Source organism: Nycticebus coucang, chromosome X (assembly GCF_027406575.1).
Source record: "Nycticebus coucang isolate mNycCou1 chromosome X, mNycCou1.pri, whole genome shotgun sequence".
Taxonomy (NCBI): Eukaryota; Metazoa; Chordata; class Mammalia; order Primates; family Lorisidae; genus Nycticebus; species Nycticebus coucang.
Window position 1 is genome coordinate 143,204,530 of NC_069804.1, and position 25,389 is coordinate 143,229,918.

The window sequence follows — 25,389 nt, forward strand, 5'->3', positions numbered from 1 at the left end:
TTTAAGTTGGCTGTAATGAAAAACATTTGTTAACCTTGTGTGAACTACTCAATCATATAGCACATAGTCTTGTTGATTATTCTTCTTTGTAGGTTTTTAAAAATAGTTCTTGAGTTTCTGTAAATAGCCAAGTAGACTTGGAAAAGGGAAATAATTTGCCATTCAGAAAAGTTTCTTCAGAAATGCTAGAACTCTGAGGAATATTGTGTTTTATTTTTCCTCTATGTTTCCATGTTACATTTAAATGCCTTTGAAATCTCCTTTCGCTGATTCTTAGAACAGCAAGTTGTTTCTAAAGTAAAGCTGGGAACTGAAAATTGAATTCTTAAAGCATTAGTAAAAATTTGCCCTTCTCTCCTTGTGTGCTGCCATTTTGGCTTGGAAGGCATGTGTGTGAAAGATCGGTCTCTTTGTATTATTCAGCTGGTTATCCCTCTGAGCTACAAAAGCTTCTGGCTTTGTAGTTCTCACGGCTCTCTGCTAGGTTCTGTAGAGGATATTGAGATGAATTAGACATGGTCCCTTGACAATAACTTACTGTTGTTTTTTTGTAATTTGATTCTTACTTACTTCAAATTGAATCTGCCAACTCCTTTCCCCAAAGTGAAAGACCTAAGGTGCTAATCCCTGCTCATTGATGGCAAATGCTAAAATGGAAGCAGCAGCTTAGAAATGCAAAACTCCTTATCCAGTTACATTACAAGCTTTCTAAGCCAGTTGTGCCCAGCATCATCAGGGCAATGAGAAGGCAAGATTGTACTTTGGTAAAAATGATAGTGTAGTTTAATTTTGGGAAAATCCTAAAATGCAAAGTCCATCCAAGGAAATAAAACATAGTTGGAGCCTGGGTGAGGAAATGTTTTGTTTTTGTTTGTTAACTTCAGTGCAGGAGAGCATAGGCTTTGAAGTCCATCAGAGCAGATTTGATTCCTACCTCCATAGATGAATGTGCCTAAGTCTCAATTTCCTCATCTGTAAAATGGACATCATAAAATATCCCCCTTTGCTGGATATTTGAGAGAGTTAAAAGAGATCATAGGTATAAAATGCTCAGCGTGGTGTATAATAATGCTTAATATAAGTGGTAAGAGAAAGTACAAGGCACTGTTTCCCCACCCACCAGGTGTTTACAATCCTGCTTAGGTAAGGAAGCAAACCACCCACATGCCACAGTGTATGGCAAAGATGGTAAGGCCTCTAGATGAAAGAGGTGGGAGATCTGGCTATCACAAGAATGAGGTGGTAAACCAAGGTGTGGATTGGGAATAAGCATGACCCAGTGGTTTTAGAATCCTAGCACTCTGAGAGGCTGCAGGTAGCTTGCTTGAGCTCAGAAGTTGAGACCAGCCTAAGCAAGAGGAACACCCCATCTCTACTAAAAGTAGAAAAAAACTAGCTGGGTGTAGTGGCGGGTGGCTGGAGTCCCAGCTACTTGGAGGCTGAGGCAAGAGGATTACTTAACCCCAAGAATTAGAGCAGGGGTCCTCAAACTACGGCCCGCGGGCCACATGAGGCGGTGTGATTGTATTTGTTCCCGTTTTGTTTTTTTACTTCAAAATAAGATATGTGCAGTGTGCATAGGAATTTGTTCATAGTTTTTTTTTTTTTGTTTGTTTGTTTTTAACTATAGTCTGGACCTCCAATAGTCTGAGGGACAGTGAACTGGACCCCTGTTTAAAAAGTTTGAGGACCCCTGAATTAGAGGTTGCTGTGAGCTATGATGCCATGATACTTTACCCTGGCTGACAGAGTGAGACTCTGTCTCAAAAAAAAAAAACAAAACAAAACAAAAAAAAGGGATGATTTTTCCATTAGCTGTTTGCTTTAAGAAAGGTTATTGTCTTGAATGCAATTTGTATGTGGATTTTTATGCCAAGATTTTCCCTGAAAAATAATCTTTGTTAAAATATGTTCATGTCTATTTTGCCAAGTTGGGTGGTACTAATTAAAAAGATGAGCCACGCTTTCCTAGCATCATTATCAGGTTGTAGTAATTCGAAGCTTCCTCAGTACTTGAAGTTCCTACTGGGGACAATGAAAGAAATGAGCTGGTGAAAGGTAGTCATATTTAGAAAAGACAGGATCATAACAATGTAGGGCGGCGCCTGTGGCTCAGTGAGTAGAGCGCTGGCCCATATGCCGAGGGTGGGGGGTTCAAACCCAGCCCCTGCCAAACTGCAAAAAAAAATAGCCGGGTGTTGTGGTGGGTGCCTGTTGTCCCAGCTGCTCGGGAGGCTGAGGCAAGAGAATCGCGTAAGCCCAAGAGTTAGAGGTTGCTGTGAGCCGTGTGACGTCATGACACTCTACCCGAGGGTGGTACAGTGAGACTCTGTCTCTACAAAAAAAAAAAAAAAGAGACAGGATCATAACAATGTCAAGTAATCTTTATTTGAACCTTATGAAAAAGTTCCTTATGCTTATGGTTCCTTTATTGCCATGTCATGTAGGGTCCCCCTTTAGACATCTCTTGCCTACACTGGTGTTATTTCTCACTTCTGTGAATCACAACACAACTCTTGCTGCTCCTCATCTTCACGCACTACTCTTGACAGTTCCCTGGTTCTCTCATCTTAACAGGATTTAGGAACAAAGGTGGAAGATAAGATGAAATGATCTGAGACCCAGTATGTCCATTCAGTGACATTCTTCAGATTGATCTGAAGGGGAATAGATGACTCACACACTTTAGCATGCAAAGAACAGTTGTGCAGTTGCTTTCTTGGAGGAAGATGTGGCTATCAGAGGGTATGAAAGATGCACAGAAGCCAAGTGATGCTTTAAGTTATGACAGATTTTGTGATCAACTCATACATCTTGGGTTTACCTGCCTTCCTCACTAGACTGTGAGTTTCTCAAGGGCAAGATCTGGTTCTCTCTACCTGTGCATTACCAGGGGCTAGCACAGGCAATAAACATGTTGTACATCGAACTCACTTTGTTTTCTGTGCTGCCGGAAATGATATGGCCCCAAAGGCCATTTTGAATGCAAAGTGTTATTTTAAGATACTCCCTGGAGAAAGCACTATGATTCCTGAATGACTATGGGATCTGGAGAAACTCCCAGGTGAGGGAGGTAGAGGAATGATGGGAAGGATAGACTCGTCTCTTTTTGTATATGTTACTACTTTCCTAGAACTGTTGTCATTTTCCATGAGATTTTCAGATGTCCTTGAAACTATAGTCTGACCACAGTACTGGGACAAAGAGCTTCTAACCTTTAGGCTGACTCCTTCTTGTTCTTAAACTGGCTGTTGCCATGCTCCTTTTTTCAATAAAACTGAATTTGGAGGATGGGCTGGTGGCATAGGGATGTTTTTGAATTGGCCCTGTGCCCACCACTGAGCTTTTTGCCCACTTTCTGGTCTCTCTCCCAGTGTGATAATGATTCTATGAAGCCAGTGTTCACTTTAGACTTGCAGAAGAGACATTCTTAGAATTCCTAAGAGCTAGTTTCTAAAAGTAAAAGATTTACCAGTAAACTAATGACCTTTGGTGTAATATCTAAGCAGATGTAACCCAGGCTGATTTTGTTTCTTTGCAGAGAAACATTATGTGATTGTTACTGTGTTTTATTTATTTATTTATTTTTTTGGAGACAGATTCTCACTCTGTCACCCTAGGGTTAAGTGCCTTGGTATCATAGCTCATAGCAGCCTCAAACTCTTGGGTTTGAGACATCCTTTTGTGCCAGCCTCCCAAGTAGCTGGGATTACATGCACCAGCCACAATGCCCAGCTAATTTTTCTTTTCTTTTCTTTTCTTTTCTTTTCTTTTTTTTAGTAGATAGGAGATCTCGCTCTTGCATAGGCGGATTTTGAACTCCTGAGCTTAAGCAGTCCACCCGCCTTGGCCTTCCAGAGTGCTAAGAATATTGTTATGGTGTGTTAAATGAAATTGAAATTGTGCAGTTACGTTTGTAATGATAGCTCAAATGGGCTAGCCAGTCATGTGTGTTTTTGAATACAAGAGTAGTTGGATGATTGAATATATAGGAATATATACATGCATGCACATATTTACGTATGTATTTTTAGGATTACAAGAATGGTTTTTATATTTATACATGTATAGTTAAGATGATAAAAGATCAGTCATCTTATGGGCAGCGCCTGTGGCTCAGCAAGTAGGGTGCCGGCCCCATATACCCAGGGTGGCGGGTTCAAATTCGGCCCTGGCTGAACTGCAACAAAATAATAGCCGGGGGTTGTGGCAGGTGCCTGTAGTCCCAGCTACTTGGGAGGCTCAGGCAAGAGAATCGCCTAAGTCCAAGAGATGGAGGTTGCTGTGAGCTGTGACGCCATGGCACTCCACTGAGGGCGATAAAGTGAGACTCTGTCTCTACCAAGAAAAAATCATTAAAAAAAAAAGATCAGTCATCTTGTACAGGATCCACCACAAAATCATAAAGTCTTAATTTCTAGTAATGCTGTTAGTAACTCTTTTTAGGATCCATTGTTTCCTCTTTGGACCAAGAAGCAGACTGCAACCAAATTTGTACTGTTGAGTTTCCTTTTTTATTTCTGCCCTTTCCCCCTCTGTTAGAAATCAAAAAGTTATTTCAATTTGTGGAATTATGCATTTCTTCCCAGTTTTAGGGTTTGTATGTGGAAGTGGATTGGGATTTGGTTCTTTATGACCTGAGGAAGCCTGGAAGACGGTACTACGCCCCCAAACCGTGGTACAAAAGTTGGCACTTTAAATTTTATTTTGCTAGAGATTAGAAAATTGTTTATTTTGTGTCCTTTACAAGGCCAATATAAAGCTTTCTTTTGGGGCTGGGTGAGGTGGCTCACGCCTGTAATCCTAGCACTCTGGGAGGCTGAGAGAGGTAGATTGCTAGAGGTCAGGAGTGCGAGACCAGCCTGAGCAAGAGCGAGACTCCATTTCTAAAAATGAGCTGGGCATGGTGGTGGGTGCCTATAGTCCCAGCTAATCAGGAGGCTGAGGCAAGAGGATCATTTGAACCCCAGGGATTGGAGGTTGCTGTGAGCTATGATGCTACTCTACTGAAGGCAACAAAGTAAGACTGTCTCAAAAAAACAATAGCAGCTTTCTTTTACAATAAATGTATTTTTTTCAATGAAGAAGATATTTGATTGGAGGAAAATATGAAGTAAATGATATACAAAAGGTGTGGCAAAAATTGCACGATCTATGTACAAATGACTTAATAAAAAAAAAGAAAAAAAACATGAGGATTGTATGCAAGTAAGTTGAGTTTGAGAAACATTGACAAGAAAAGAAAAAGGATCAGGAATTGGGAGAGCTAGCTTTGAATCCTGGTTCTGCAACTAATTTAGACAGATGAGCTTGAGCTTCTGAGCCAGTTTCTTCATGTGTAAAGTTGCAATAATGGTATTTTCCTTGTCTACTTGACAGGTTTTTGGTAGGAATCAGGTAGTATATATATGAAATTATTTTCTTAAAGACTGAAAAATGATCTTAAAATGAGTTACCCAAACATACTAATCATATTTCTAGCAAATTATTTTAAGAGAGCTTAGGAATCAGTGAATGAGAACTTTCAATGACAAATCATTTTGTTTTATTTTGTTTTGTTTTGTTTTCCCCATAGTGAAAACTGAGTAGGTTCCAAATTTAGGCTTTCCTGTCCCTACTTAGGGAGAGAAGGCTGAAACATATGCTCACTTCTCTCCAGATTGTATAAATGCCTTTGCCTTTTACTTAATACTGCTTTGGAACTATATGGAAGTTGCTATTATTTGAATGTTTATAAAATAGTATTTATTATAGCAAGTTCCTGGAGTTCTGAAAAAGCACTTTTTAGGCCAGTTAGTGGACAAACTGGCAGAAAGGATAAATCACAGACCGGGTGTGGTGACTAACACCTGTAATCCTAGCACTTTGGGAGGCTGGGGTAGGTGGATTCCCCGAGCTCGTGAGTTCAATACTAGCCTGAGCCAGAGTGAGACCTTGTCTCTAGAAAGAAAGAAAGCCCAGCATTGTGGCGGGCACCTGTAGTCCCAGCTACTTGGGAGGCTGAGGCAAGAGCATCACTTAAGCCCTAGAATTTGAGGTTGCTGTGAGCTGTGCCACCACTCACTCTACCGAGGGTGACAAAGTGAGGCTCTGTCTCAAAAAAAAAAAAAAAAAGATAAATCACAAACCTGAAAGATACGTTAGTAATGTGTTCTTGTGTCTTCCATCCAGTGAATGCTCAGAATTGAGCTTTGAGTTGTGGTAGAAGCTTTATTTAGGATAACCGTATAAGTCTAATAATAGAATGGTGTAGCTGAATAGGAAAGTTAGATGAGGGATATGCTCTAGACTGCTGGGCAGAGTCATCATTAAACCATGATGATTCTACAGGTCAGAGGTTTTCTTTGTATCTGATGCCCACGGAGTTACAACTGAATTCCACTGGCAGGGAAATGTAGGGTTTCAGTCCCTTCTCCTTTTTCTTCTTAGAGAGATGAAGCCTGACTCATAGGCCTTGCTCTTCTATCAGGGGAAACTTTCTGGAACCCAGAATAGCTGCACCAACTTTGATGCAGTCGAGCTACCCCTGACAAAGGAAGTAGAAGTAAAGACCCAGAATGCTTTCATTTAATCAGTTTTAAGTGGAAAGTGAAACCTTGTTTTCTATAACATGAATATATGACCTTCAAAACATGCGGGGAGCTAGATGTTTCATTTTTAGAAGGCACATGCTGTACATTTAAACAAGTGACTCGGAAATTAGAGAACATTATCCTAAGTGAAATAAGCCAAACACAGAAAGACAGATACTGCGTGTTCTCACTTACATGTGGAATCTGAAACAATTGGACTCATAGGAACAGACAACAGAATGGTAGTTACCAGAGTCTGGGGGTGAGAGGAATGAGGAGATGATAGCGGGTATTAAAAGCCTCAGACAGGAGAAATAAACTTGATTTTTTTCTGAGATTGATAGCACAGCATGCTGAATTTAGCCGATAATTGAGTATTGTACATTTTAATATCACTAAGAATACATTTCTAATGTTCTCATCACGGAAATGTTAAAATATTTATGGTGATGGATATGTTCATCAGCTTAATTTAATCATTCCACATTGTATTCAAAAGTCATAACACTACTTTGTAACCCCATAAACTGTACAACTGTAATTTGTCAATATATAGTTTATATCATTAAAAAAAAAAAAAAAACAAGTGGGGCGGCGCCTGTGGCTCAAAAACAAGTAGGGTGCCGGCCCCATATACCGGAGGTGGTGGGTTCAAACCTGGCCCTGGCCAAAAACTGCAACCAAAAAAATAAAATAAAATAAAAATAAACGAATGCTCACACCTGTAACCCTAGTACTCTGGGAGATTGAGGTGAAAGGATACTTGAGTTCAGGAGTTCAACACCAGCCTGAGCACAGGAGACCCCTGTCTGTGCTAAAAATAGATAAATTATTTGGGCATTGTGGTAGGTGCCTATAGGCCAGCTACCCAGGAGGGTGAGGCAGGAGCATCATTTGATCCCAGGAGTTTGAGGTTGCAGTGAGCTATGATGATGCCCTGGCAATCTATCCTAGGTAATTGAGTGAGATTCTGTCTCAAAAAAAAAAAAAAAAAAGCTGATAGAGGATTTTTTTTTTCTTTTTCAAATTTACTTGAAGTGGGTACTTAAAAAATTATCATATGGAGAAGTTAACAAATGCTAATTTAACGGGTTAAACATTGAAATGTGAAGACTTTTTACAATCTGTACTAGGAAGATAACAACAAAAGTAAAACTTTTAGATTATTTTTAGTGAGTAAAGCTTACTTTCTTAGATAGAGCTTTATTCATTCAACTTCTCTGAGAAATTGATCACAGGCTCCAAGCGTTAATAGCAGTTAGTTTCCTTTCATTTGGGTCTATGAAAACATGGAAGATACAGCACAAAGGGGTCAAATTTTCCTATCAGAAAATCTCCTGAGTTTCATAAAAAGTTTTTTTTTTCTTCTATTTCAACTCATTTTGCACTGACATTTGCAGACGTGATAGGGATAATCAACTTCTTTTGATTCTGTGGGTCTGCAAATCCAAATTTAAGGCTTGAAATAAAGTATGTCTTTGTTAGGATCTTTTAGACTTGTCGATCTCATTGGTTAGTGTGGTTTGCTTTATGGTTTCTAAGTAATCTCAGAGGAAACCCTCAGATGCCCTTCAGATATGAAATTTTGATATAGCTGTGCTCTATTATGAACTACGTATAAAAACTGTTCTCAAAGTGTTGTATGGACTACCTCAAATATAAATATAATCTTGATTCAATTATAGTATTAAGTTTTAATGTATCTTAAATTTGGATTTTCTTTAGACAGTTTTCATTATAAAAGTTTAAGAAAACAACTTCATTTAAATAAAACATCATTATTAGAAATCACTAGTATATGCTCACCTTGGTCTAGCATAGCATGTTGAGACATGGCTCTGATTGAATGTGAATATCTCAAAGTTCACTCTGCAATTAATGATCGGATCCCTACCATGTGCTAGGTAATATTCCAGGTGCTGGAGTTATAGCAGTGAACAAATAAAAGAAAATTCTTGCCCTCAAATAGGTAAAGAGGTGAAATAGATGGTATATCAGATTGTGGCAAGTTTCATGATGGAAAATAAATGATAGGAAGGCAATTAGTGGGCTTCCATTCTGGGTTTAGTACCTTGCATATTACTTTTAGGAAAAGCCTGATTGATAGGCCTAGATGGTAGATATAGATCAGAGCCTTTGCAGTCACAGACCTGGGTTTGAATTCAAGCACCAAAGCCCAGTGAGTTATTTGACCTGAGTTAAGTCCAAATTCTCCTCATCTGTAAAGTAGACATGATTAGCCTATCTGGGCGGGGTGGGTGGTTCACACCTGTAATCTTAACACTTTGGGAGGCTCAGGCCACTGGGTCACCTGAGCTTAGGAGTTCAAGACCAGCCTGAGCAAGAGCAAGACCTCATCTCTACTAAAAATAGAAAAACTAGCCAGGCTTGGGGGCAGGCGCCTTGTAGTAACAGCTACTCAGAAGGCTGAGGTAAGAAGATGGGCTGAGCTCAGGAGTTTGAGGTTGCTGTGAGTTATGAAGCCACGTATTCCAGCCAGGGTGACTGAATGAGATTCTATCTCAAAAACAAAACAAAAACCCCCCAAACCCTATTTCATAGGGTTGCTATGAGTATTGCTTGAGAAAATGTGTAGAAAGCATTTAGCACAGTGCCTGGCATATAGAAAGGGCTCAGTAAATGCAAACTATTATTATTACATTTGTTAATAAGTCATATCCTGGCTTTTGCATCCTTGCTGACCATGCTCCTTAGAACTTTAGTCTCAGGCTGGGGACCCTACCACCAAAGGCCAGCTCACCTAGAAGTCGAACAGGGATCCACTGACTTTGGCACCTGGAACCTCACCCTTTCATGCCCATGTTCAAGCATCTCCAATAGTCATGCTTACCCCAGCTACCCTGGAACTTGGTATGCCCTGTGCAGAGTACGCCTGGTACAGAGTGGGCCCATGAATGTAGATAGTTTCTCCTAGTGGGTTATCAAGTGAATAGTGTAGATTCAGTAAACACCAGCTACCACCTTTGTTTTAACTAAAATTCAATAAATTCTTAGAAGGCACCCGGATAAACAGAATATGGTATCATTTCTTCAGAATTCTTGTCTTTAACAAGGGGGAATGTGTGTCTGTAATGCGTGTGTTTGGCGCGTGTGTCTGGTTATGAAGACTGTTTCTCCTGTGAAAGTGTCTCTTTTAAGTACTTATTAGCATCAATAGTCCCGTCTTTTGTGAGATAATGTATCTTTAATGCATAGAAAGTAATCAATTTCTTGTAAGTTTGACCACAATAACTATTTTTGTCTCTTATAAAGGAAAAGGCCAAAATTGTTGAGCCTCTGGACTATGAGAATGTTATTATCCAAAGAAAAACCCAGATTTATAGTGACCCTCTCAGAGACCTGCTTATGTTTCCAATGGAAGACATATCTGTGAGTTCACAAGCGTTTTTTTTTTTTTTTTTTTTTTTTTTTAAGGAAACCTACATTTTTCAAGCCAGTTCTTAGAGCAAGCATGTTCTTTGTCTTCCAGATCTCAGTGATAGGTCGTCAGCGCAGAACGGTGCAGTCCACTGTACCAGAGGATGCTGAAAAGAGGGCCCAGAGTTTATTTGTCAAAGAGGTAAGGAGTTCAAGGGCTGCAAAAAAAAATCATATATTTTAAAAATGTAAAATATTTATATACGTACTTGTAATTTATAAGTAAATATAAGATACATTTTAAAACCTTCCTTTAATGTAAAGGGAAAATAAAATTACTAAAATTAACTGACCTATATAACAGGTCTGTATGATGTGATACAGAGGAAAGAGATTTGAGTATTTTCACAAGGAGCACATGGTTTTAGTATTTCCCTTTTGCATACTCTCAGCACTGGGAGTCTGAAGAGAGTATGGATTGGGGTTTATTGCCACCAATTGGGTTAGAGAGACACAGTTAATTCTCAAAGGGAGATCCAGTTACCAACGTTTCCCAAATGCTTTTTAAAAGTCTGTCAGCATATTACCAGACTTGTAAAAAGTAGATATATCTGTGTTTTTCCTGTATTTCAAATTAAAGATTCCTATTTTCTTTTAGTGTATTAAAACCTATAGCACAGATTGGCACGTGGTAAACTACAAGTATGAAGATTTTTCTGGGGACTTTCGAATGTTGCCATGGTAAGTTTGGAATTCCAGGGGAACATTCATGAGGAGAATTATTAAACTTTTTACCTTTTTAAAAACTGCTCACGAAACTTTTCAGTTACGATTTATAACAAAGTGAAACTTCAAACAACCAGAGTGTTTGGTAAATGTGGTATTTTGGTTAACTGAATATGTTTTATCTTTTCTCGTTGAAATTTTTTCCAAACTTTTTGGCTTGGGTGATCTGTATTGGTCATGAACTAACCTTTTAACTGACGTTGTATGATGTGAGCATTTTCCAGTGGTGTCCATACAAATCTAGAAGATATTTGGTTCAGTTTAATGACCCCAGACATCCCTTAAAAAAAAAAAAAAAAGTGAGGGAAGGAGGGAGAGGGGTGGGCCTTGGCGCGTGCCACACCTTCTGGAGGCAAGACGTGATTGCAAGAGGGACTTTACCTAACAAATGCAATCAGTGTAACCTGGCTTATTGTACCCTCAATGAATCCCCAACAAATAAATAAATAAATAAATAAAAAGAACCTGAAAGAAAAAAAAAAAGTGCATCTGAAAAAGTTCAGTTGAGTTGAAGGAATGGCACGAACACATTGCCTGAGGAGCCAGACTTCAGAATTCAGATCTTATGTCTGCCACTGATTAGCCAGATGATTTTGGACCACTCAGTCTACCTATTTGAGTTCTCCATTTTCTCATCTGTAGTACGACTGTCTCATAGGATATCAAATGAGATAATGTCTTTGGAAAAAAAGGAGAAATAAGACTTTTGTGTAGCCTTTTATAGTTTTTAAAGCACTTTCCCAGAGAAGACTGAGTCCTAAAATAACCAGTTCAAGGTGATATAGCAAACAAATGGAAGAACCAGAATTACGTTGTGTTGCCTAGGAAGGGAAAAGATTCCGCCATCACTAACAGCTCTGGCAAAGGTTTCTTAGCAACTCCTGCCCTCTCTACGTACCTGAGCTTGGTCATATTTTTGCTGTTGGCTGCACATGTGGGAGTCCTTACAGAAACAGTAATGTTGGTTTACTCAGAGGGGAGAGTCTTGAGTTTGGAAAGGGGAAAAAGATTTCTCCTTTATTTTCTTGTTGTGAAAGAAAGCAATCTACTCATCTTGCTTTTGTTTGTTTTATTTTGGTGTGTTGTGTTCAGCATCTAAGACAATTCTCTTACATTTTCAGCAAATCTCTGAGACCTGAAAAGATTCCTAATCATGTATTTGAGATTGATGAGGACTGTGAGAAAGATGAGGTGAGGATGGGGGCAACTGCATGATCACTTCTGCTGAAAAAGATTCCAAAGGGAATTTCTTGAGAAAAGATGAAGAGAATTGTTTTTGAGTGCTTTATGGCCAGCTTTCAAACTGAGTATTTTTTAATTTAAAAAAATTGTTGCATTTCCAAGTGGGGTTTAGGAAAAAATAAAGTGAAATGGGCTGTAATTTGTATATAAACATGCCCCCTCCACCTGTGGGACATGCTGGTGAGTTGCTTTTCTCATACTGGGCATGTGGTATGGTGATTCATCTGGACTCTCCTGCCTGATAGATATCTCTTAGGACAGATGGTCCGAATGCTTGTGACATTTCTTTCTTTGTTGTTGTTTTTTTCTTTCATTCTTTTTTTTTTTTGGAGGGGGGGGGATGGAGTCTTATTCTGTTGGCCAGGCTAGAGTGCTGTAGTGTCAGCCTAGCTCACAGCAATCTCAAACTCCTTGATTTAAAAGATCCTCCTGCATAGCTGGGACAACAGGTACCCTCGACAATGCCCGGCTAATTTTTCTAGTTTTAGTAGGGATGAAGTCTCACTTGCTTTTTTTTTTTAGAGACAGAGTCTCACTTTGTCACCCTTGGTAGAGTGCTATAGCGTCATAGCTCACAGCAACCTCAAACACCTGGGCTTAAGTGATTCTCTTGCCTTAGCCTCCCAAGTAGCTGGTACCACAGGTGCCCGCCACAATGCCTGGCTATTTTTAGAGATGAGGTCTCACTCTGGCTCAGGCTGCTCTCGAACCTGTGAGCTCAGGAAATCCACCTGCCTCGGCCTCCCAAGTGCTGGGACTACAGGCTTGAGCCACTATGCCCAGCCCCTAAGTCTCACTCTTGCTCAGGCTGGTCTTGAACTCCTGAGCAGTCCTCCCACCTCAGCCTCCCAGAGTGCTAGGATTATAGGTGTGAGCCACCACACCTGGCCATCTATAACATTTCAAGGTTCAGTTTGACTGTTTAGTACATAATACAAAAGACTTTTTCAGAAGAAAACCCATACCATTCAGTAAATGGTGAGTGTCTACTGTATGCATAGCACAGTCCCTTTTATTTTACAGGCAATAATTTCAAATCTTCATGGGGAAGAGAGATCTATATGCTTTAGTGAAGAAATGGGGTAGGGCCTAGTTCTCTGTACCCTAAGTGTTTGACTAAGTAGATGGCAGGTTGGATGCTGTTTTTTACTCATCGTTTTTGCTCTATTTCAGGACTCATCTTCTTTATGTTCTCAGAAGGGTGGTGTAATAAAACAAGGCTGGTTGCATAAAGCAAATGTAAATAGCACCATCACGGTGACCATGAAGGTAGGAAGTCATTATTATTATATTTCATCATTTTACAGATATTGGTATAAGTGGCCTGTCTGGAAACAGTATTTATTTTGCAATGAGTTCTAACAAAAATAGTCTTTAATGAGAGGATTCTCACGGATGCATGGAATTTTAAAAATCTGAAACTCAGGATAAATTTAGAAGTGCCACTTTTCAAAGAAATGTAATTATTATCATCTGAATCAGGAAGTTTAAAAAGGAGGTTGTCAGTTGAATGAAGAAAATAGCTTTGGAAAAAAATGGGCACTGAAGGTTCATATGTGGAAATGAATTTATTAAGTGGAAGAATAGAGTAATCCATTTCTCCAGCAAATATTATGTGTTTATTACATACTGGTTGCTGTGAGGAAATAGGTGGATATCTAATTTGGGGTCCCTGGTCTCCAATAGCCTCCACATGAGATAATAAATGTACCAAATTGGCTGGGCATCCGCAGCTCAGTGGTTAGAGCGCTGGCCCCATGCACGAGGGATGGGTTCAAACCCAGTCTGGGCCTGCTTAACAAAAAAAGAAAAAAGAAAGAAAAAGAAAAGAAATACATAAAGCAGTACCTGAAGTGTGGTCAGAACAGCCTAGCTAGAAAATTTTGTAATTTGGCCATGAGAGTGAGTTTGTGTGAGACAAAGTAAAAACCCTGAAAGGAATAAATGTGTGCAGAGCCTCGTTATGCAATGTCCAGACATGAGGTTGGCTTTTATTTGGGAGGCTGTGAAGAGCCATTAAAATCCAAAGGAAAAACAGGCTACTTGAAGATTCTGAGCAGAAAAGCAAATTATGCTCTATACCAAATATAACTGTTCTTTCAGATATTGAATATAAGGTCATGTGGTTTGCTAAGGATGATTCACAGTTCCATTAAGTATTGAAGGTCATTCTATCTTTCATGTAGCTTGCAAGTGGAAACCATGGGTGTCTACCAAGGGAAGACTCAAATTTTATCTTAATTTAATATTTTGCCTGCTGCTTTCTCTTTAGTGGTTATGTCCTGTTCTCAGTTTCATTTTTAAGCTCTGACAATAATGAATCCAAGTGGTAGGATGCTCTCTGTGTATCTCCTGCACTTAAGCATGGGCCTCAGCAGGTGGTGAGCATAAGAAAACCCACTTATTGAGGACTTAACATGTGCCAGGCACCATACTGAGTGTTTTATAGTCTGTATCTCATTTAGTCCTCATGGTAGACCATAAGATAGGTACCATTATTATTCTTGGTTTATGGATGTGGAAAGTGGGGTACAGAGAAATTTGGTAATTAACCTAAGGTCAGACAGCTCCAAGTTTTCAGAGGTGGGATTTGAACCTAGGCAGGCTGCTGTCAGAGCATTAACCACTGTACTGTCAGTGTTCACTAGCTGAGTAAGACTCAACTATTTTTTTTATTATTATTTCTGGTTACATTGTTTGCATTTGTTAGGTAAAGTCCCTCTTATTATTGTGTCCTGCCCCCAAGAGGTGTGCTATACACCGAAATGTTGTGCCACTTAGGTGGGAACACCCCCGTCCCCTTCCTACCTCTCCTCTCCCCATTCCCTCATTCCCCTACTCCCACCTTGAATTGATTTGAGTTTTTCCCTTATGTGGGTGTGTATTAGATCATCTACTGGCTTCGTATTAGAAATTGAGCACATTGGATTCTTGCTTCTCCATTCTTGTGATACTTTACTAAGAAGGTGTTTCATCTCCAACCAGGTTAATACAAAAGATGCAAACTTACCATCTTTTCTTAGGGCTCAATAGTACTCCAATATATACATATACCACAGCATATTAATCCATTCCTGTGTTGGTGGGCATTTAGGTTGTTTCCACATTTTGGCAATTGTAAATTGAGCTGCAGTAAACAGTCTAGTGCAAATGTCCTTATTATGAAATGATTTTTTTTTCTTCTGGGTAGAGAGACTCAAGTCTTTATGAAGATATATTTCCTGTCAGAGTTATCAGGTTCAGAAATGCATACCTGAATGTTGTAATTCTTTGTGGATTATCAGAAAGTGTTATATAGTTTTTTAGTCTACTTCCCCTAATGTTCTCAAAATATTAAAATGTTTACCCATACTTAAACTTTAGCCCAACGTAAAGTAAATACGCGAAAAGCTAGATTCATTAAAGAAGATACTATGAAATGAAAATCTTTTTATTTTATTTTCTTTTTATTTTATTTATTTATTTATTTTGAGACAGAGCCTCAAACTGTTGCCCTGGGTAAAATGCCGTGGCATCACAGCTCACAACGGCCTCCAACTCCTGAGCTCAAGTGATTCTCCTGTCTCTACCTCCCAAGTAGCTGGTACTATAGGAGCCCGCCACAATTCCTGGATATTTTTTTGTCATTGTTGTAGTTGTCATTGTTGTTTAGCAGGTCCGGGCCAGGTTCGACCCCATCAGCCCCAGTGTATGTGCCCAGCACCCTAACCACTGAGCTGTGAACGCCAAGCCCACAGATTTTTTTTTTTTTTTTTGTAGAGACAGAGTTTCACTTTATGGCCCTCGGTAGAGTGCCATGGCATCATACAGCTCACAGCAACCTCCAACTCCTGGGCTTAAGCGATTCTCTTGCCTCAGCCTCCCGAGTAGCTGGGACTACAGGCGCCCGCCACAACGCCCGGCTATTTTTTTTTTTTTGGTTGCAGTTCAGCCGGGGCTGGGTTTGAACCCGCCACCCTCGGTATATGGGGCCGGCGCCCTACCGACTGAGCCACAGGCGCCGCCCAAGCCCACAGATTTTTAAAAATGCTTTCTCTAATATGTTTAAATTATAATTTGCTTTACATACAACTTTTCAATCTTGTAGGAGCCCATATATTATAAATCAAAATATAATTGCCTATTAAAAAGTTCATGCTTCACATTTTCTTTTATAATTTGTGAAATACACATTGACTGATATCATAGGAAGAAGAATGGCCCCCCAAAGATGTCCATGTTCTAATCCCTGAAATCTGTAAATGTTCCCATACAATGAAAAAGGAAGTTAAAATTGCTAATCAGCCAGTAGGGAGTTTATCCTAAACTATGCAGTGGGCCCAATGTAATCACAAGGACCCCATAAGTGGAAAGAGGAAGGCAGAAAAGGAGATTCAGGGAAAGAGATCTGAGAACAGAAGCAGGGTGGGAGAGAGATGCTATGTTGCAAGCTTTGAAGATGGAGGAAGGAGTTACAGGCCAAGAAATACGGGAAGCTTCTAGAAACTAGAAAAGGCAAGGAAATGGATTCTTCTATAGAGCATTCAGAAAGAAACATGGCCTGCTGAAACCTTGATTTTAGCTCATCAAGGCCCATGTAAGACTTCTAACCTACAGAACTCTAAATAATTTGTGGTTTTTTTTTTTTTTTTTTTTGGCAGTTTTTGGCTGGGGCTGGGTTTGAACCCGCCGCTTCTGGCATATGGGGCCAGCGCCCTACTACTTTGAGCCACAGGTGCTGCCCGAATTTGTGTTGTTTTGGTCACTAAATTTGTGGTAATTTGTTACAATGACAGTAGCAAACTAATATAGTCAGGTAGTCAAAGATTAATTGTTCAGCTTGTTTATTTTCTATCCCTGAGGTTGAAAACCCTAGCACTTACTGGGGCCAGGCAGGAGCCATAAATTCTTGGAGTGAATGGTGGGTCTGAGGCAACCTGGTGACCAAATAGCCTAGCTGATGGGGACAGCTGCTACTTGTCTCCAGCTATTGTTTTGCCTCTTTTTATCCCTAGCTGCTCATATTTTGGCTGGTCGTTTAGTTGTACATGAGATAGAATTCACATATCATAAAAATTTTGTTTTTCTTTTTAAAACCTCTACCAAACAATAGGCAAAGGAAGGAAAGGAGAATAAGCCAAAATGGTCATATGAAGTCACACAGCTTTTACAAAACTTAACAGGGAATACTTTGACATGTAAAGCCCATATTGAGGTTTGGGGATTGTCTTTGGTTATGGATTTCATTTATCCCCGTTCTTCTCCATTATGGACTATGGACCTCCATTTTGGATCTCTGTGAGCTAAATATATGTATATCGTGTACTCTTCTGGTTTCTTCTCCTAAGTCATGGCAGGAGGATTGTTTTTCTGGATTTGTTGCAGCTAAAATGGGCATGAGAGGATGGTTCTGCCAGAAACTTCTTGAGGGATTTTGTCAAGACTGTGTTTTCCTATAAGAATTATATTTTAGGCTTAGCACCTGTAGCTCAGTGTTTAGGGCGCTGGCCATATACACCAGGGCTGGCAGGTTTGAACCCTTCCTGGGCCTGCTAAACAATGACAACAACAAAAATAGCCAGCAGTTGTAGTGGGCGCCTGTAGTCCCAGCTACTGGGACTCTGTGAGCTAGTGAGACTCTGTCTCAAAAAAAAAAAAAAAAGATTATATTTTAACTGTTATTTAGTTCAACATTATTGAAATTGGTTGGAACTGAGACGTTCGCTTTTATAGTTTTTTTATTTTTTATTTTATTTATTTATTTATTTATTTTTTGTATGGCCCTCGGTAGAGTGCCGTGGCCTCACACAGCTCACAGCAACCTCCAACTCCTGGGCTTAAGCGATTCTCTTGCCTCAGCCTCCCGAGTAGCTGGGACTACAGGTGCCCGCCACAACGCCTGGCTATTTTTTGGTTGCAGTTTGGCTGGGGCCGGGTTTGAACCTGCCACCCTCGGTATATGGGGCTGGCGCCCTACCAACTGAGCCACAGGCGCCGCCCCACTTTTATAGTTTTACCATGCTCTTTCTGTATAAATATATAGGGCATGTGAGTATATGGGGCACAGGATTGGGAAGGGGTAGCAGCTTTGTAGTTGCCAGGAGAGAACTTGGAATGAGGGTGAAAGCAGAAGCCCAGGCCTATGAATGAAGGCACACTAGGAACTCTCACTTATTCCTTTATGTGCCCCATTCCAGGGTAGGGGATCACCTGGATCGAGTCAGGCATAGCATAGAGACCAAACCTAAAATTGGAGTGAGTAGCAGCTCTTAGAAATTTGAGAAAGGCAGAGGCAAAAGACCTGAGGCTAAGGCTTGACCAGAGTTTGAGCCGTTCTGAATTGAAAGTGTTTCTATGCATTTGTTTCCACTATGTTAATCTTTGAAGTGAAGAATATTCATGAAGCTCACAAGCAAATGGAAAGATGACTCAGGTGTGCTCTTATCTGAGTCATTTACCCTTCCTGCATCTGGAGTCTCTAGCACACTAGGACCTCAAGCCCTGGTAAGAAGCTCCAGCACCGCAGGACAAGAGCTCAGAGTTCAGAGCAAAGAACTTTTTTCTTATTGGGAAATCCAAGGTTTGATAGCTCCCCACAAACTTAATGTAGACTAGCTAAACAGCTACAGCAGTAGAATCTGGTATTAATTGTGACTCCGTGGTAGAAACCAGCCTACAGAAGCCACCCTTGTTCCCTCATGTTTTATCTCATCCTCCTTTATGCACTGTGGCCTGACACTGACCTGCAGATCCCTTCGGGGTTGATAGGGAATAAAAGCATGGCGACTTAGTCCCTGTTAGAATGAGGTATAAACTTAAGGGTGATTATTTATTTAAGAATTTTCAGAATTTTCGAAGATCATATAGAATCAATCCTTTGGAAAATTTAATATTATGTACAACAACTTTATACTGTTTTTCTAAATAATTCTAAGTCTTTTTCATGGACATTTTGACTGCCAGAAATAGGGGCACACTGAAAGCCCTGATCTCAGCATTATACAGTTCATCCCTTTAATAAAACCACTTGTACCGCCTTAATATTTTGAAATAAAAAAGAAATAAAGGAATCGAATAGCAAGGAAGGGAGAAATAGCATCAAGAGAGAAGATGCAAAGATAAAATGAAGGAAAGAGTGTTAGAAGACCCTCAACAAAGCGCAGTTAATAAAAGGGAATTAGAAGATTCCTACTTTATAAGATCTTTTGAGAAAGCAACCAAAAGGCCTTTAATGCAATATAAATAATGCAGCCAATGCAATTTGTATATGCTGCTTTAGAAATTTAAACCTTCCTAGCTGGCTTGCCAGTGAGTTTTGCAAGAATGTTCAAGTCGATGGCAGTGGGTCGTAGGGAAAAGAGAAGCTAGTAAAGGAACTAAGCTGAATTCTTTGTATTGGAAGATTATTGACCTGTACTTATGGAATAAAAATGTATATTTTCTTCAGTACACCTTCCCTCTTGCTTTGGCCAGTTGTTAAGACATAATCTGTACCATTTTCTATAATTGACATTATTTTCCCAGAAGTGCTTGTAGAATAACCCCGAGGACCCCAGGCTACAGGAGAGCTGTTAGTGATGTGTACCTCACTCCACAGGTTCCAGTGCTGAGAGCACTTCCTCTCACTGATAGAGGATGCTGGCCTCATGTAGCTCTTGCAGAAGTTCTCTTGGTTGTCTTGGTACAGTGGCCATTTTATTTAGAACTTGTAGTTTACTTTATTCTTGGTATTCATGATAAGAGCAGGACAAGCCTTATCATAGTGATTAATTTCTTCCATTCATGGCTTCTAGAGAGCACACATGATTACCACTTTTCCCGGAAAAGTATTAGGGAGTTTAAGATCCTGTAGAGAATACATGATCCCTTAGGACAGAAACTAATCCTAACAGAAACCTATTCATTTATATTTTCTCTTCCCCAAGTAGCTGCCAGAGACATCTGCTTTATTCAACTTCTTTCCATGTCAGCAAAGGAATGTGGACTTAGATAGCTATGATATTGGACATGAACTTCCCCTAGTATTTAGAACTATTTTTCCTAAGGGATATAATGATATATAGAATAAAGAAGAATTTGATCTTCAGGGTGATTTTTCATTAAAAAAGATTGTTGCAAATTCTTGGCCAACTCCTGGACACCCACCTTTATGCATCCTCTTGGCTCAGAGAACTACATTCCTGCAGTTATCTCCTCCCCTTTCTCAGCAATTAAACGTTGAAGTGCCTTGGTATGTTATTGGGGTTGCAAGTTCAACTGCTTGATATATGACTCATTTCTAGTGTCCTTTTATTTTTTTTTGCACATTTTTTTTTTTTTTTGCCATTTGTTATATATCCAGAGCCTGAAAGTTTTTATTCTTTCACTGTTACAGGAAGAGTTTTTCTCCTCTGCAGTGAGAGAACAACAAATCAAAAGAAGATTTGACCTAAAAAAGTACATATAATATTAAAGTAATTGCTAAGAGGTCAAGGTCAATATGTGGTGTTGGAAAAAAAGGAAGAGAAAATGTTTTATTTTTGATATGTCAGCCCAATTGTATTCTCAGATCTACCAGACTGTCTTTGAGAGCTAACAAATGGATTACACTTAATTTATAATGGATAAGGGATTTTTTTCACTAATTTGTTTTTTTACATTTTGTTTTTCCTCATTCACTGATGCCTGTTTAAAAACCATTTATTACATACAAATATGTGCCAGACACTATTAGAAATCAATGAGTTCATTACCAAATAGATAATTCTTTATTTTCTTTAATTTTTGGAGATAGGGGCTTGCTATGTTACCCAGTCTAGAGTGCAGTGACACTATCTAGTGTGCTGCAGCCTCAAATCCTGGGCTTACAGCATCCTCCTGCCTCGGCTTGCCAAGTAGCCGGGATTATAGGGATGTGCCACTGCATCCATCTACCAAATGGATATGAATACTTTCTTAGTACAAGGTGTTAGCATTGTGGAGAGTAGAGAGAAGTGTCCCATGTAAAGGTTAAAACCTTTTTAGGGTGGTGAGACACACAATAAAAATAATTGCTTAAAGGTGTACAGAGACCAAGTAATGTGAGTCCAGATCATTGTGACCTGGGATCAGAGCAGGCTCCCTGAAGAATGCAGGGCCTGAGATGTAGGGAATTAGAAAGGAGAAAGTGAGTGTGGCAGGTATGGATGGGGTAGGTGTGATAGATAAAGGTTGAGTAGTTGGGGAGAAAAAGTTGGTTTTGTCCTTTGGTATCACCCTATGCCTTAGTTTCTCTTCTGTAGCATTGAAGTGATAATTGTAATGACCACACAAAGTTGTTAGGAGGATTAAATGATATCATAGGAAGATGGCACTTAGCCAGAGATGGTAATGCAAAAAGTACTCCATAGACGTTAGCAATTGTTATTATTTTATATTATTAGTGAGACTGTGGGAGGGCCTTGAATGCCAGGATTTGGCATGAAGCCTTATCATGTGAGTAATTGGGAGAATCATCGAAAGTTTGAGCAGGGTTATGACATGCTGAAATCAATCAGATAAAATAATTTGTCTACAGTGAGAAAGGTAGATTGTAGACCCCTCCTACTAGACTTTGCTGCAAATGAAATATTTAAAAAATCTCCAGTGCCCAGATATGGTAGAATTATTTAAGAAAAGCTATTTGGGGCGGCGCCTGTGGCTCAGTGAGTAGGGCTCCATATGCGGAAGGGTGGTGGGTTCAAACCCGGCCCCGGCCAAACTGCAACCAAAAAATGGCCGGGCGTTGTGGCGGGCGCCTGTAGTCCCAGCTACTCGGGAGGCTGAGGCAAGAGAATCGCGTGGGCCCAAGAGTTGGAGGTTGCTGTGAGCCGTGTAACGCCACGGCACTCTGCCCGAGGGCGGTGCAGTGAGACTCTGTCTCTACAAAAAAAAAAGAAAAGCTATTTGATTTTTTACCCAGTTTCTCAGAGGGTAGGACAATATAATATATTAAAAATTGGGAAGACTGGAAAATGATATGATGGAAAGAGGTCAGTGACGTATTAGGTTGCCAACCTAGAGGTAGGGGTTCTTCAGCAGTTCAAATTTCCTGACATTCTGGTATAATTAACTATAACTCAGTTTTATGGTAAGTCTTGGGGTTTTCTTTCTCTTTCAGAGACAGAGATTCACTTTATTGCCCTTGGTAGAGTGCTGTGGCACCATAGCTCGTAACCTCCAGCTCTTGGGCTTAGGCGATTCTCAGTCTCCCGAGTAGCTGGGACTACAGGCGCCCACCACAACGCCTGGCTATTTTTTGTTGCAGTTTGGCCGGGGCCGGGTTCGAACCTGCCACCCTCGATATATGGGGACGGCGCCCTGCCCACTGAGCAACAGGCACCACCCAGAGTTTTCTCCTCCATTGTTTCTTTAATGTTTGCTTTGAACAGTTCTGAGACCCAGTATGTTTCTTGCTCTCCTGCTTTTTCCTTTTCCTGGCTGGCTGTTCCTTTTGTTCTGTCTGAGACACCATTCAAGTTCCCCCAACTCATTTCTACAGTGCTCCTGGTACACCTGTTCTTCCACTTAACCTTTGAAGTATTGTTTCTCAGGGCTTCTGGTTCGTGTAATTTAGCAGTGAAGAATTATCCTCTAGGTAACATACATAATAGGTAAATACTCTTAAGATTTGTTACATAGCTTGTAATCCTAACACTCTGGGAGGCTGAGGTGGTGGATTGCCTGAGCTCAGGAGTTCTAGACCAGCCTAAGCCCAGAGTGAGACCCTGTCTCTAAAAATCACCAGGTGTTGTGGCAGGTGCCTATAGTCCCACCTACTTGGGAGACTGAGGCAAGAGGATCACTTGAGGCCAAGAGTTTGAGGTTACTGTGAGCTATAATGCCACGGCCATCTACCCAGGACAACAAAGTGAGACTCTGTCTCAAAAAAAAAAAAAAAAGTTCTTTTTATATAAAATGATAAAGGACTTTTCTACTTTGAAGATACTCGATGTGCCAACTTTTCTGCCTTTCTTCCCTATCTTCTTCTTCTTTTTTTTTTTTTGAGTGCTGTGGCATCACAGCTCACAGCCATCTCAAACTCTTGGGCTTAAGCAATTCTCTTGCCTCAGCCTCCCAAGTAGCTGTGAGTACAGGCGCCCACCACAACGCCCACTATTTTGTGGTTGTAGTTGTCATTGTTGTTTGGCAGGCCCGGGCTGGGTTCAAACCTACCAGCTCTGGTGTATGTGGCTGGCACCCTAGCTGTTGACCTACAGGCACCGAGCCTCTTCCCTATCTTTGATGCACGTGAATGACAAAAGGCCTTTCTTCCTATTCCAGAAGAGGTTAAAAATGTTGTCATCCACTATAGCCTAGGATGTAGGAGGGAAGGGGAGGAGGAGGGGAAGGAGGGTTAATAGGGGGGACCACACCTATGGAGCATATTGCAAGTACAAGTTGGATCTATCAGGTGTAGAACACAAATGTCTTAACACTGTAATTGGGTAAATGAGGTGAAGGCTATGTTAATTAGTAGGACGTGAGCCCTCCAATTTGTACAAATAATCAGCACATTGAATCCCATAATGGCATAAATGTATTCGTGATCTATGTACAAATGACTTAATAAAAAAAATTTTTTAAATGTTGTCATCCAAACAGCTTGGGGCTTTCAGGAGACTTGACAGGACCTGATCCTATAGAATCATATCCTTTGGCTCTCTGTTTTATTCTTCTGGGTGGTCTGAGTGGGCCCCTGTTCAGGATCTGTGGCCCTTACTGAGTAAGGAGGGAAATTTTCAGCTATGTTCACCATTTAGGAAAAGTAATAAAAAAGGAAAAGGAGAAGGAGAAAGAAAAAGGTGGGCGTTATGGAGAAACACCATTCTATTGGAAGAAACCACTAGAAAATCTGCACGAGACTGGATTATTTATTCTTCAGCCATTTTGCAAAATTGTCTTGAATCCAGGCATTGTTAGGAGTTCTGAGGATACAGCGGTAGATAAAACATGGATCTTAATGATCTAAAGAGAGTCTGACAGCAAGTAAGACCGATAGATGAATAAGGTTTATCTGGATAGGTATCACTCTATGAGAAAAACAAATGGTGCTGTGATGAGGGCAGATGGTCATAAAAGTCTACTCAGACGAGGTGAGATGTAAACAAAGACCTGAAGGAAGGAAGGAAGGAAGGAAGTGATCTGTGTGGATATGTAGAGGGCAGGGATTCCCGGCTGAGGGAACAGGAATTTCAGATGCCGAACGAGCTTGCTTGGGATATTTGAGGAACAGCAGATAAATCAGTGGAGCTGGTGCAGAGTAATTAGAAATCCAGGGAGTAATCAGAAGCCAGATCATGTACAGCATTCAGCGTTCATTCCAGGTTATGGTAAGGATTTTAGATCTTATTTGGACTTTGATGGGAAGCTATCGCAGTGTTTGGGCAAGGTTCTCTTTGTTTGTTGCCATCATGGGATTCGAATTCCAGTTCTTCTAGTGACTTTCCTGTGAGTGAGCTCTTGGTCCCTCAGCTTGCTTTTGGTTAAAGTGTGGATAGTGATACTTCTCCTCCAACAATATTAACAGAATTAGCTATTGGTTACAAAGGACTGGAGGCCTTCAAATGAAAGGTACGTGTATGATAGAGAGTAATTACCGTTGTTCTGTATAGTCATGATTTTAACACCTGTCTTCCTTTTTTTATTTTCATTTTTTTGAGACGGAGTCTCACTGTGTTGCCCTTGGTAGAGTGCTGTGGTGTCATAGCTCAGAGCAACCTCAAACTCTTGGGCTTAAGTGATTCTCTTGCCTCAGCCTCCCAAGTAGCTGAGACTACAGGCGCCTGCCACAACGCCCGGCTATTTTGTTGTTGTTGTTGTCATTGTTGTTTTCGCAGGCCTAAGCTGGGTTCCAACCCTCCAGCCCTGGTGCATGTGGGTGGTGTCCTAACCACTGAACTACAGGTGCCAAGCCCTGTCTTCCTTTTGAAATGTAAACATAGAGGTAGACTTGTACCCTACATAGCTGCGTTTTAGAAATTTTGAAAATGTCAGGGAAATTACAATTTCTGATTTCCCCTTTTGTTCCATATGAGAAATAGGATACTCCTTCCTTCTTTGAAAAAGTCATCTTAAAAGCTTCCCAGAAGTTGAAACCCAACTTTATATCATAGAATACTTTTCAGTTGTTGGGGTAGAATCTGATTTCCACATAAAGATGACTTTTAAAAAAATGTCCTTACTGTGCAAACCATGTGCTTCTAGTGTATGAAAAATTGCTTGGGGAGGGTGGGTCCTAGCCTGGAAAGGCTGCTGTGTGAGTTGTTCAAGTTCAATGAAATTATTTATAGATTGTGAAAAAATGATCTTACAGATCATCTGGTCTGATTCCATCATTTTATAAGTGAGGAAACTGAGAGAAGCAGAGTATTGAAGACAATTTCACTGCTGGTTAGCAGGACATCCCTGCTGAGAAACAAGATACTGAGACTTT

The 25,389-nt window shown here is 40.3% G+C and overlaps 1 protein-coding gene across 3 annotated transcripts in view; it reads left to right on the top strand.

The window, feature by feature from the left end:
• The window catches only part of DOCK11 (dedicator of cytokinesis 11), a 237,142-nt gene that overhangs the window by 40,749 nt on the left and 171,004 nt on the right, over positions 1 to 25,389 (top strand). For all 3 annotated transcript variants that reach the window (XM_053579537.1, XM_053579535.1, XM_053579536.1), the window contains exons 2-6: positions 9,846 to 9,962; positions 10,063 to 10,152; positions 10,609 to 10,691; positions 11,858 to 11,927; positions 13,152 to 13,247. In XM_053579537.1, coding sequence (XP_053435512.1) covers positions 9,846 to 9,962; positions 10,063 to 10,152; positions 10,609 to 10,691; positions 11,858 to 11,927; positions 13,152 to 13,247 — 456 coding nt within the window. The remainder of the gene's footprint in view (positions 1 to 9,845; positions 9,963 to 10,062; positions 10,153 to 10,608; positions 10,692 to 11,857; positions 11,928 to 13,151; positions 13,248 to 25,389) is intronic.